General features: G+C 54.6%; 1 protein-coding gene across 1 annotated transcript; it reads right to left on the bottom strand.

Annotated features, from left to right (window-relative positions):
• Window positions 1-1084: 1084 nt before the first annotated feature.
• LOC129328506 (HLA class II histocompatibility antigen, DM alpha chain) lies at window positions 1085-9002 on the bottom strand. Its single transcript, XM_054977613.1, has 5 exons — window positions 8871-9002; window positions 6610-6876; window positions 4510-4797; window positions 4287-4415; window positions 1085-2151 (listed from the first exon to the last, which is right to left on the bottom strand). The coding sequence occupies exons 1-5, from the start codon at window positions 8947-8949 to the stop codon at window positions 2147-2149; spliced, it is 768 nt and encodes a 255-aa protein (XP_054833588.1). The 5' UTR covers window positions 8950-9002; the 3' UTR covers window positions 1085-2146.
• Window positions 9003-12293: the final 3291 nt, after the last annotated feature.

The following is a 12293-nucleotide window of genomic DNA, read 5'->3' as shown; positions in this document are numbered from 1 at the left end:
GAGGGATTTACCAATGGCTCATCTGCATGCTGGCGCTCACGGCTGGGTCTGCCGATGTGATCTTGTCAGCAAGCGCAAGTCTTCCAGGGAGCAAAATCTCAGTGCCATCAGGCAGCCAGGTGGGCTGCAGTCCCTGACCTTGCCTGAAGGTCTCCTACCAGCTCACAGGCAAAGGTCATCTTTTTGATGCCTTTCTGGGGAGCCCCCTCCCCTTAACCCAGCTAGGACCAGGGAATCCATACACTCTTATCCTGGACTCGCCCCCACATTCCTGGGCTTCACGGTTATTTCTTTGATATTCTTTTTCTGCTGGATCCCGTAACTATCGCTGCTCCGCCGGCCAGAACTTTGCAGTCTTATCCCCTCCGCTGGCTCCGTTTTTCTGTCTTTGGGACTCCAAGATGTTTCCTTGCCACACAGAAACTTCACTGCATTGGCAACCTTCAGACCTTTGGAAGCTCCGCCTGAAGTCCCCTAATCTGGAAACAGTCGACATACTCAGCTCGGCGGACTGAGGGCAGATCGACTCCTCCTCCTCTCTCGCTGGACTAAAGAGACCTTTTCATTTCTCCTCTCGTGAAAGCTCCCCTTTCCCCTTCTTTAACCGCCCCCCCTCCTTGCAGCAGGCACAGACCCCTCCCTCAGCCAGAGAGTGGTCTCCTTTTCGCTTTCTCTTTCTCTCCAGACCCCCACCCTTCTGAACACCACCATTTCTTACGCTTGGGTACCCTCTCGGTCCCTCTACCCCTCTGTTTCCCTCAATGAATTCTAAACCTTACCGTGCAGAAGATCTGGTTGTTTCACGGTTACTGGTAACCTATTAGAGCAACGTTGCTCTGGCCTGTCTGCTGTCCAGGTAAAAGTTCCCTAAATCGCATGTTCTGCTCCCCCTAATTAGCAAGTGTGTCAGTTTTCCGAGCTAGCCAGGCTGTGGCGGCGGGAGGAGGTTTCCCCCGGACATGGAGCTTAACCCCCCCCCCCCAAATTGATCATGTTTCTGGGTAAGTGTACCACACTCAAGTTAGGGAATCCACACATGCATGTGGAAAGGAACACATGTGGCAACAAGGCACTCTATACACGCTCAGAGGCACTCTTTTTATTATTGCTTTACAGGTTTGAGGGCTCGAGTCTTGCTATTAAAAATCAATTCAGAGAACTGAGCTGCATCTTCCAAAGGACCCTGTGATATTTACTGTCCCGCCCGCTTCCTGGGACTGTAAAGTGCAAAGGGGAGGGGGGGGACTCCCACAACGGAATTATCACCCGTACAACACCACCCTATCATGAAAAGGGCTTTTTAAATTAAGGCACTTTTAATGTGACATGGATTCAAGCACCACAGAGAAGGGGGAGAAAGGTAGAAGGGGGTTAAAGTGTTTTGAGCTATAATTATGACCCCCCCCCTTTGAAGCACAGGTTCATTTTAAAACAATTGAACCCCCCCCAAATCTCAGCCCCCCCCTCAAGTCCTTTCCTCAGAGATTCCGTTGTTGTTGACCTCCGAAGTAGAGCCAGAGCGGAGACCTTCTCCGCTGGGAGGTTTGGAGGTGCTCGGGCAGCTTGCAGGAGCGCCTGACCCTCTTCTGGGCCAGGATATTCAATGCTGAAAGGAGCAGCCGACAGACTGGCCCCCTCCCACCTCGGCCACCGGACCCCCCTCAAAGCCAATCCGGAGCACAGCCAGATTCTTATCCACACCTGGCTGAGTTTCCACACAAAAGACTGAGGAACGCCTCCCTGGCGTGGAGGGGTGGGGCGAGCCCTGGCTGGCACTGGGGGCAGCCACGGAAGAGCCACCCACTTTGGGGGGGGCATTGCTGTAGCACCTCTCTGCCCTGCCTGGAGCTTTGAGAAGAGGCAGGAGGGAGAAGGGGCAGGCAAGGAGAGGGGGTGTCTGCAGGGGGAAGCCTGGAACCACCCCCTCGGCTGACTGCCCCATGGTAGGGGTGAGAGGGGCGTCTCTGGCTGGGGATGGAGCAGCCCAAAGGGGCACAGCCTGGCTGGCATGCCCTTCCCTCTGTTGTTCAGGTCCAGAGATCCACAAGGCATTGGCTGGACAGGGCACTTCGGGCCAGAGTTCAGTGGAGCCGAGGGCAGGAGAGCCAGGCGCGGTCGGAGGCCTTCAGCGGGAGAACGTGGCAGCTCATTCTGAGGAAGAGAGAACACATCAGAAAGGGGGGGGGGGCTTGGGGATGTGTGTTTCCGGCCTGCCCCCTTTGCTCCCCTCCCCTCTCCTGCCCTCCTCATCCCAAAAGACAAAGAGGTGTGACTCTGGGCCAGAGCTCTCTCCTGCTGGACACAGAAGAGAGCCCCCCCCTCCAGCTCATCCCCAGGCCGCATCTCCAGTGCTGGGAAGGGTCCTTCGCTGCCTGAGACCCTGGAGAGACACCCTCGGGCCAGCGAAGAGGCAAGATGGTGGGCTGACGCAGCACAGGGCACGTTTGGAGGCCCGTCCTGACCCCTCTTCTACTGGCCAGCTTCCCTTCTCTGCCCCACAGAACCTGGGAGATTCTTCTCTCTGCCCCCTCCCGCTGAAGCCAGGGTTGGGCCAGTGGAGTCCCTGCCCCACCTCAGAACGTCTTGGAAATGCCTCATTTGTGACAGGACAGCTTCCGTTTGGGATTCATGTCTAGAACTGGACATTATTTCTGGAGGGGGGGGGGCGTATTCTTTCTAATGCCTGTGGTACTGAGAACCCTTTGGAAAGTGGTTGCGCTCGTCAGATATGGATGGGGGAAGCTGCTCTCCACAGAGGAGGCCTCTGGTCCCCCAAGCTCAGCCGGGGCTCCTCTGCTTCGCAGCGTGGCTCTCTGGGGCCCTCTGAGGCTGAGAAGGGCCTTTCTGACACCGGGCGACCTTTCTCCGGAGCTGTCAGGAGTCGAACCTGAGACCTGCAAGCCGGGATGGTACTGCAACCGCTCAGCCTCTCCCCTTCTCAGCCCCCACCCATTTTGCCCAACTCCGCTGGTCCTTTATGGGATACTTCAAGACCCCCCCCATCCCATCCCATCTCATGTGATCCTGGAAACAAGAATCCTCCTTTGAGCGACTACGAAGTGGCTGGGGCGGGGTGTGTGTGTGTGTGTGTCACGGGGATCAAAGCAGATCAGAGGATGGTGTTAATAATACAGCAGTAAAAGCTTCTGAGTTTAGCAAATTCTAATCCTGTTCAGCGCATGCGTCTCTGACAAGTCATAGACCGCCCGGCGCATGGAAGCCTCAGGCTGCTCCCGGGCAGGAGACGCTTGTCCGTTATGAGGGAAGCCTCCATTCTCCACGCATTCCTTCCAAGCGCCACAAGGAAATCAGGTGTGAAAGGCTGGAGGTGTCAAGGCCCCTCCCTTCTCCACAGCTGCCTCTGGGCCCCAAAGACGGTCACTTGTAAGGCCCTAAAAGCTGTGAGCCGCCGCCTTTTTCCAGGGGCACCTGCAGTCCACAGAGAGTGGCCCTTTCTCTCCCTCTGTGCTTGATGTGCCAACAGCCAGACCAGAGGAATACTTTTTCCCTGGAGGTTTGCCAGAGCCCTAGCCAGAGCACAATTTCAGTTGTATCAGCATAACAGGGCTGGGGGCCTTCTTGTCCGCTCCCTTGAAGAGGGGCTCATCCTCCCGTCTCTCCCAGCTTTATGCTGGGAAATATCTGGAGATTCTAGGGGTAGAGCCTGAACAGAGCGGGGTTTGGGGAGGGGAGGAACCTCAGCAGGGTATAATGCCGTAGAGTCCATCCTCCAAAGCAGTCATTTTCTCCAAGGGAACTGATTTCTACAGCTGGGGGTCAGCTGTAATTCTGGGAGATCTCCAGCCACCATCTGGAGGTTGGGAAACCTAATCCTAGCCCCCAGAATAAACCAGCCATCTCAGACCACCACGTGCTATAAGCAGATGGCAGGTGGACTGCAGGATGGAGCTCTAGAGAGCTCGAGCCAGTCAGCCAAGCTGTAAGACACTGGAATAGGAAAACAAACAAAAAACCCCTCAAAAGCCACAGCAGCAAGGCCTCCAGGTCAGTAACCAGGCAGGTCTGGGTCTGGGTCTGGGTGTGTCTGCAAAAGTTCCTTCATAAGACGTGACGGGATGAGCCCATTTTGCTCCTGGGAGGAAAATCCGGGAGACGGGACTCAACTGCCCTGGGATTCAGCGGGATGCCCTTCCAGCTGGGCTGCGGCAGGTTAAGAGGCCATTGGGACATGGCTATTTAGAAGTATGTTATTGCCCTTCAGCCTCGGAGGGAGGGAGGGAAGGGAGGAAGGACTTTCCCCAAAGGACCCAGGCATCCTGGCATACCGGCACTGCTGGTTGTGCGAGACTTGACAATTAGGAAGGTCCCCAAGACAGCAAGCACAGCCCCCACGGCGATGGCCACTCCGCCCGCTAAGTTCTCCAGGAAGCTGGAGGCAACGGGATCCTTGGGGACTGTTGGAGGAGACATAACGGGGGGCACGGGTTAGTCTGCTGAGTGGGTCCGGAGGGCGCTTGTGGGGCAGGGGAGTGGGAGCAAGCGGCTCACCCCAGTAAGCCAGGCTGCTGTGCGTGTCTCTCGCGGCCGTGACGCTGCAGCTGTACACGTCTCCCTCCTGGGGGGTCACCTCGAGGTACGAGTAGAGCTCAAAGTCAAACTCCAGCGCATGCACCGGGTAAGCCTGAGTGGTGGAGGCCTCCCCTGTCACCGACTTCCCATTCCTCTCCCAGCTGATGTTGGCTGATGGCGGGAAGAGGTTGGTCACGGAGCAGATCAGGGTGTTGGGTTTCCCCAGCTGGAGAGGATGGCGAGTGAAGATGGAGACCTGCGGGATACCTGTGAGAGGAGACGACAGGAGGGCCGTTGAGGCCTTTGGCGCCTGGAAGCCACACAATGACAGTCTCTTGACCGGCTGAAGAATCACGAGATTGTCAAACATACAAAAGAGGCGCCTGCAACCCTCCCCCCCACCGACAGACGCGGCGTGGGAGGGGCCATAATGCAATTGTGGGACACATTCACTGACTGCTTGCACAAGGTCCAATCCTTGCCTTCCAACAAAAGAAAAAATAACTTTCAAGGATGCAATAAAAGAATCCTAATGTATAAAAAGCCATCAACATTGGCGACGACTCACTTTTTATCCCTGTGCAGACGCACTCTGGCCTGCACAAGGATAAAGGGTTGTTGCCAAAACGTCTTGCTTAGGAGGGGGTGGGGAGGGCTGGCGTGTCGGCGCACCCCTCCCAAGGCTCTGCAGAGGCTGTTGGAAGGCCCAGTGTGGTCCAGCACTACCACCCAATGCGCTGGTGGGGAGGGCCGGGTTCCCGCACCGACCATCTCCTTTACCTCCTGGAGGGTTGTGACACTGCGGCCGCCAAGGCACCAGGGAAGCCCACGGTGCTGGCCCAGCCCTCAGCACGTCCCGAGCAGGCCGGGGTGTTGCAGCGGGCTGTGGGGAGCTACTGCGCGCCGCACTGGCCTGATTTCCACCATTTGAGGCCAAATTGGGCCAGTGCACAGCGCAGGAATGCTGCAGGGCAGAAATCGGCCTGCTGTGGAGCGTAGGAACGCTGCTGGGGCTGTGCATGCCCTCACAAGCCCCCGCTACAGCCCGTTGCATTGTTAAACACAACGGGCTTTGTTGCTAGTCTGCAACAATTCCTTATAGTCCAAATGAATTTTAAATTGCGATCTTCTTCCAGAAATTATAACATTGATCAGATCTAGCCCGGCAACGTTAAGTTACTTTAATCCCTCAAAGCCATTTGATGAAGTCACAGGGGTTTCCCCCCCCCCAAAAAAACAAGACTAACTTTTTAAAAAGTGCAAACACCGCTTGTGGCTCAAGCCAGCTAGGAAGAGGCATTCGCCTTCCTCCTCCCTGCGCAGAGGGCGTCCCTCTTCCAAGGGGCAGGCGCTTCCCTTTCGTGACAAACCACTTGATTGTGGTGGAAGCTCTTGGGGGGCTAGTTCTGTGGGGAACGGAGGCTGACACCAAGGATCCCGTCAGGAGAGCCCCGTGTGAACGACAAAAGGAGGCCTTTATTTCGGACCCCGGGTCCTCTGTAGAGATGGGACTTTTCTATGCTGGCCCCGTAACAGCAGAAGCCCGTACCCCCACCTCTCTTTGCCTGTTACTGGAGTTTCTTTGAGCCATCAAGACATACCACCCCCAACCTGGGGGGCTGGGCTGCCCTTTCCTATGTACTAGTTTTAAGCATGACCCAACTTTTCTCACTGTTGCTGGTGCTTGGAGTATCGGTGCCTTTTAAACAATCAGTTCAGCGAATGGGTGTGGTTATGGCTTTTACTTCAAACACTGAGGCCTGAGAGATCAGGAAGAAATCTTTATTCAAAAACAGCTGCAGCATGCTGTGGTATAATAGGCAAGCCAGGATTTTGGGGACTCGGGTTCGAATCCACACTTAGCCATGGAAGCTCGCTAGGTAGTCTGGGACCAGTCACTCACTCTCTGGCCAGCCTACCTCACAAGGTTATTTTGAGGCTAAAGCAGAGGAAGGGAGAGCCACATACAGTGCCTTGAGCTGCCCAGTGGAAAGGCCAGATACTGCAGGGCAGGCCCCAATCTGATACCCAAGTGAGTTTCCTGCTGGGGCCTCCGTGTGGAAACAAAACCGCTCTTACCTTTGGCTTCAGGCATTTGTATATATTCATCAGAGAAGTTGGAGAGGGCTGTGAGCAGCGTCCTGCAGAGCTGAAGTTGTGCGCTGACATTGGCCAAGGGCATCCGGCTTGGCACCTCAGGATGGAAGGCAGACAGGCGCGCATGCCAGCTGGAATTGGGAAAGTCGAACCAGAAGAGCTGGTCGTTGTCTAGTGCCTGGGCCAAGTTGAAAAGCAGAGGGTCTCTCTGGCAAAAGAAGACCTGGGAGAAGAGATGGACGGGCTTCTCTGGAGAAGGGAGGGGGAGAAAGGCATGTGAGAGGGAGGGAGGGCGGGCGGGAGAAAGCCCCAAGCTCTCCCGTCCCACTTCAAGCCTGCAGACCCACCCTCATGCGCCCCTCACTCCGCCACACATGGTGTCTCTTATGCTGCAAGGTGCATGGTGTCCTGGCTGGGCTAGATCTGCCACATCGGCCATGCAGGTTGAGTGGGGCGCAGTGATCCAGGTCTCCCTGTGGCCTGTTACTGGAAGGCAACTGGTGGAATCTAGACTGGATGGGCTGATTTGCACCCATCTCAGAAAATGGTTTTATGTTTTGGGGCGGAACATGTCGCTGCAGGCTTTTGGGACCCACCTTTGGCCCAGCCATTGGGGCAAGGCACCCTACAGACTTTCTTACCAACAACAAAAAAAATCTAACAGAAAACTATCCATATTCCTGTCGTTGAGACCTGAGCTAGCAGCGCTCTGTGCTGAATTATCTTTATGTTTTGAGCGACCTGGCATGCAAGGCAGTGACTTGGGAAGCCTTTAAAAACAAGTGTTCAACCAGTTCATGCAAATATCTGCCTGCCTTTTTGCACCTCTCACTGGGAAGGATGGTAGGTTTAAATCAGCAAAGCCCCCCCCCCAGCTCTTCAGCCACAGGACCGGATGCAGACGGGGGCACTAAGCCGATATTCTGCTTCCTTTCCATGCACACCCGACGCAGCCGTAAAGGCACCCCCAGACAATAAAAGTTGCTGGATGTGCTTCCGTCGCAGCTGTTTTGCATGGCCAACCGGACCGGCTGGCTGCAAGATCAAACTTGCTATTAAACATTCAAACCGTGTTTTTTTTTTAAAAAATAAAGGGAATTGTTACAGTTAGTTGTACAGCAGTGAAAAGAACATTCAAAAGTGCACAATAATGGTGTGTGTGTGTGTGTGTGTGTGAGGATCCTCAGGCAGCGGTTCTTGACCTGGGGCTGGTATCTTCATTTTCAAGTGTGCCGTGCTGGGAATTCCCAGGTGTTTTCATTTGGCACTGCTGTGCCACTTCTGTCGTCCCACCAGTTCTGAGCATCCCTCAATGCGAACATCTGGACATGCTGTCAAGGCCCCCCCCCACAGTCAAAATTGCCTTCTGCAACTTGCCTCACAAAGCTAAGCTAGTCCAATGACCAGGGCCGTAGGACTAGGATGGCAGAACTGGACAACAAAGTACACAAGCAAACAAAAATTGTGGGGCAGGATGTCCATAATGCAGAAAGAGGGCCACCAAGGTAGAAGTCAGTGCAGTAAAAGGAAGAGGCCACAGGAAAAAAGCTTGCGGCAAATCTCGATCCTCTCTCCCTCCTAAAGCGGCCTGCTGCACAGCTCCATTCTCCTCTCCTTCTCGTTCCTTTGCAAACAGGCAGGCCGTAAAGTCAGGCTTGGGCTTAGAAACACGGAGCTGGAAGGGACCCCCATCTCGTTCAGCCCCCTACCTGAAGCAGGAAGCTCAAAACTGCCCCCCCACCTCACCTCCCACAGCGGTCTCTGCCCAGAGGAAGGCAAAAAGCCCTCCGGGATCCCTGGCCGACCTGGCCTGGAGGGAAATTCCTCCCTGACCCCAAAGAGGCCATCGCCATTACCCTGGGCATGTAAGGAAGGGACAGCACCGGCTCATCCCCTCATGCTCTTCAGTTGAAGATGTCGCTTTTGGTAAGAGAGACCACGCGCCACAAGCGAAAGGCAAGGCAGCCGGGGCAGGCAGGCATTCAGCGGGTGGAGCTTCCTGCGCACTGCAGCCTGCCTGATTGAAGTTTGCCCTTGCTAAGAACGCCAGGAAGCAAAGAAGGCAGCTGGCCCGGGGGGAGGCACGAAGCAGCCATGAAAGCGATGCCCCCCCGCCCCCCTCCCCGCGATGCACGGCGCAGATCTCCCCCGGTACTCCCAGCTGGGCGTCCACGCAGCCAGAAAGTGCGCACGGGGCAAGCACCCCCCCCCCCCACCCGCACGCCCCACGCGGAGCACGGTACCTTGCAGGGCAGCCGTGACGGCGGCCCCCCAAAGCCAAGCCAAGGCCCCCAGCGCCAGGCTGCCTCGCCCGGCTCCCATCCTCGCCTGCCCCAGCGGCGCTCTGAGCCTGCGGGAGAATCCCACCGCCCCAGCCGGCGGCTCCGGGCAGAGGGCGCCGCTCCCGGTCAGCCAATGGCCTGCCTTCCTGCTCCGCTGTCACCTGTTGCCAGGGAGAAGCCGCTGGATCTCGGCGGCAGAGAACAGATGGGCGATTTCTCTGCCGGCGGCGCTCGGGGGTGGGGTGGGGTGGGGCGGGGGGCAGAGCCAGGGCGGGCGCCCCGCGCGGGGGGAGGCGTCGGCCCCTCTCCGTTCACTCCTGTATTTAAAAGGGTCTGTCCTGCTTGTGGGTCTGAGAAGCCACAGGGCAGCTCACAGAATCCCCAAACCTCATAATGCCGAACAGAAGACGCCCCCTCCCATAATCACCAAGGCAAAGATGGCTCAAGAAGCAACGGCGCCAGAAGCCACGGAAACCCGCCGCAGAGGAGCGGCCACAGATCTCACCCGACCCAGCAGAAGGGAGGGAAGCCTGCCGTGAAAAGCAAGGCGCCCACACGGTCGCGATTTGCCTGGCACGCTATGGGCCAGGCACGTCCCTTTGCCCGGCACGTAAACCTCCCCCAAGAGGGGGGAGCCCTCCACAGCACTGGCGCCATGGCCCAAAAGACCCTGTCTCGTGTCACCACGGGCAGGGGCTCTGAGGTGGATCTTGATGCGCAGCCAGGGATGCACAGGAGAAAAAAGCCTTTTGAGAGTTCCTGGCTGGCCCCAGACTGTTCAGTGCAGAGTTTCTTACTCTTTAATCCACTACTGCCCTCCCACCCCCAGAACACAACATTATCACCGAGTGCCCCCTTGGTATATTTATTTATTATAATGCTGCCTCTCCCACCAAGCATGGTGGCTGAAGACGGCGTACAAAAAAGTCTGCCCTGCAGGAAACACTGATTTGTTTGTATTTACAGCCCACCTTTATCACTGGGACTCAAGGCAATCACACAGAATAAGTCAACACAATCAATAGGAAGGCACATACAATGGGAAGGCACAATCAATAGGAAGGCACATACATTATCCATACAATGGATAATGCAGCTGGACTCGGCCCATAGAGATCTGGAACCGGACAACAATGGTGAAGAAAGGCCAAGAAAAACACACCCCTGCCACTTTCCTTCAAAGATAAAACTCGCCCCGTAGTTAGTTGTTAAGTGGTGGAGGCAGTGGAGAAGGCCATCAAGTCATAGCTGAATTATGAGGACCCCTTGGTGGCATTTTCGTGGCAAGAGGCATTCAGAGGTGGCTTGCCAGTGCCTGCCTCTGCAACCCTGGCCTTTGTTGGAGGCCTCCCGTCCAATCACTAACCGAGGGCGTCCCGCTTAGCTTCCGAGATCGAGCCTCCCTGGGCCAGTTGTAAAGTGCTGAAAAAGAACAACCTCACATTTCTTACATAAGGTGGACAGCGGGGGGGGGGGGCGGGGGGGCTTTACGCTGCAACTGTCACCCCAAAAGTCCAGGTTCCCAGCTGTGACCAGAGAGCTTGGAGGGAGGGGCTCAGCCAGGAGGCGGGCCTGGGAGGATCCGGGGTTGAAGGGGCCTGTGTGTGGAGTTCATAGCAAGTGTTTCCGAGTGCCACAAGACATTGTCAGGGGTTCCACAAGAAATCAGGGAATAAATGAATAAAATAATTTGAAATACCATAAAAAATTCCAACTTTCCCTCAAAGTATCGTATTTTGACACAGCACTGACAACAAGGTGGGGATCTTGGAGGTGTTTTGCCTTTCTCTGGGGATAGGAAAGGGGAGACGGGTGGGCGGGGGGGAGATAGCTGTGGATTTCCCGCATTGAGCAGGAGGCTGGACTAGATGACCCTTGGGGGTGCCTTCAAGCTCTGTATGTACATGTTTCTATTACAAATGACAATAATTTAGCATAGATCCAGTGATCTATGCTAAATTATAAATTAGCAGTAATTGAATTACTTCCACTGTCAGCTTTTTCTGGCCTGTAAATGTTTTCATAAGTAGGAATTCCTCAGAATTTTGAAAAATTAATTTAGAGGTTCCTCCGTGGAAAAAAGGTTGGGAAACCCTGATATAGCGCAAGAAACGCCACTTGAGACAAGACCACTTTATTTATATAGGCCTGTCCTGTTGCGATAGGAATGAAGAAATGCTTGGGAGGGGGGCTTTGTCCCTTGCTCTCTTTGTCATGTCTTTTGATCTTAACATTTAGACTGTAAGCTCTTCGGGGCAGCGCTCAGATTTTGCATTTCAATACTTGAGGGAGCAGCATGCTGGAATAAATAGTCAGAAATGACAAAACAATTGAAGACGTCACATTTGGCAGGTCCCAGCCATTCAGCAACCTGGAGTGACCAAGGATGGGGGGGGGTGCATAACAGCTGACCCCTGGAAGGCTTCTCTTTCCCTGCCTTCAAGGCCTGGCCTCGCAACTGTGCCTGCGTGTGTGTGCAAGCTGCCTCCCCTGCAACCCTTCTGCTACTTGCTGGAATAGTGCAGAAGGAATGTTGAGGAAACTGTGCAAGGAGAAAGAGGCAGCCGGTGGGGTACAGTTGTTTGAGTAGGTCCTGGAAGTCCTGGGTTCAAATTCAAAGCTTCTTAGGTGCCCTTAATAGAAAAGAGTCCTGTAGCACCTTTTAGACTAACCAACTTTACTGTAGCATAAGCTTTCGAGAATCACAGTTCTCTTTGTCAGATGCATGGAGGGCAAGAAGAAACTGGTCAGATATATCGGTGGAGGGGGGAGGGGGGAGAAGATGCAATCAGTAGCTTCTGATAATGGGATCAGTTTGCTTGATAATGAAATCAGTTACTTCTGATAATAACCATTCATAGTCTCTATTCAATCCCAGCCTGACTGAATCAAATTTACATATGAATTCCAATTCAGCAGCTTCCCCTTGGATTTTGTTTTTGAAAGGTTTCTGTTGACCTTTAAGTCCTTGATGGAATGTCCTGGTAGATTGAAGTGTTCTCCCACTGGTTTCTGGATGTTGCCATTTTTAATGTCAGATTTGTGTCCATTTATTCTTTTGCGCAGAGGTTGGCTGCTTTGTCCAATGTACAGAGCGGATGGACACTGTTGGCACATGACAGCATATATCACATTGGAGGATAAACAGCTGTAAGAGCCAGAGACAGTGTAGTTGACGCCATTGGGTCCTGTAATCGTATTTCCTGGGTAGATATGAGGGCAGAGCTGGCATCTGGGTCTGTTGCAGGGCCTGGTACCTGTGTTGGTGCTTCACCTACCTCGCAGGGTTGTTATGAGGAGAAAGTACACATTATGTAAGGGTCAGGCTGTGCTTCTTCCATGGTCGCCACTGGGAGCACATCAGGTGGGATTCTTCCTCCATAC

Source organism: Eublepharis macularius, chromosome 4 (genome assembly GCF_028583425.1).
Source record: "Eublepharis macularius isolate TG4126 chromosome 4, MPM_Emac_v1.0, whole genome shotgun sequence".
Lineage (NCBI taxonomy): Eukaryota > Metazoa > Chordata > Lepidosauria > Squamata > Eublepharidae > Eublepharis > Eublepharis macularius.
This window is presented reverse-complemented; position numbering and strand designations above follow the sequence as displayed.

Bases quoted from the DNA above. Each gene is read 5' to 3' on its own strand.
- LOC129328506 (XM_054977613.1), bottom strand. From the start codon at position 8,949: ATGGGAGCCGGGCGAGGCAGCCTGGCGCTGGGGGCCTTGGCTTGGCTT. The intron at 6,877-8,870 runs GTACCGTGCTCC...TCCCTTCTCCAG, and splicing joins CGTCACGGCTGCCCTGCAAG to AGAAGCCCGTCCATCTCTTC. The intron at 4,416-4,509 runs GTGAGCCGCTTG...CTCCTCCAACAG, and splicing joins CAGCAGCCTGGCTTACTGGG to TCCCCAAGGATCCCGTTGCC.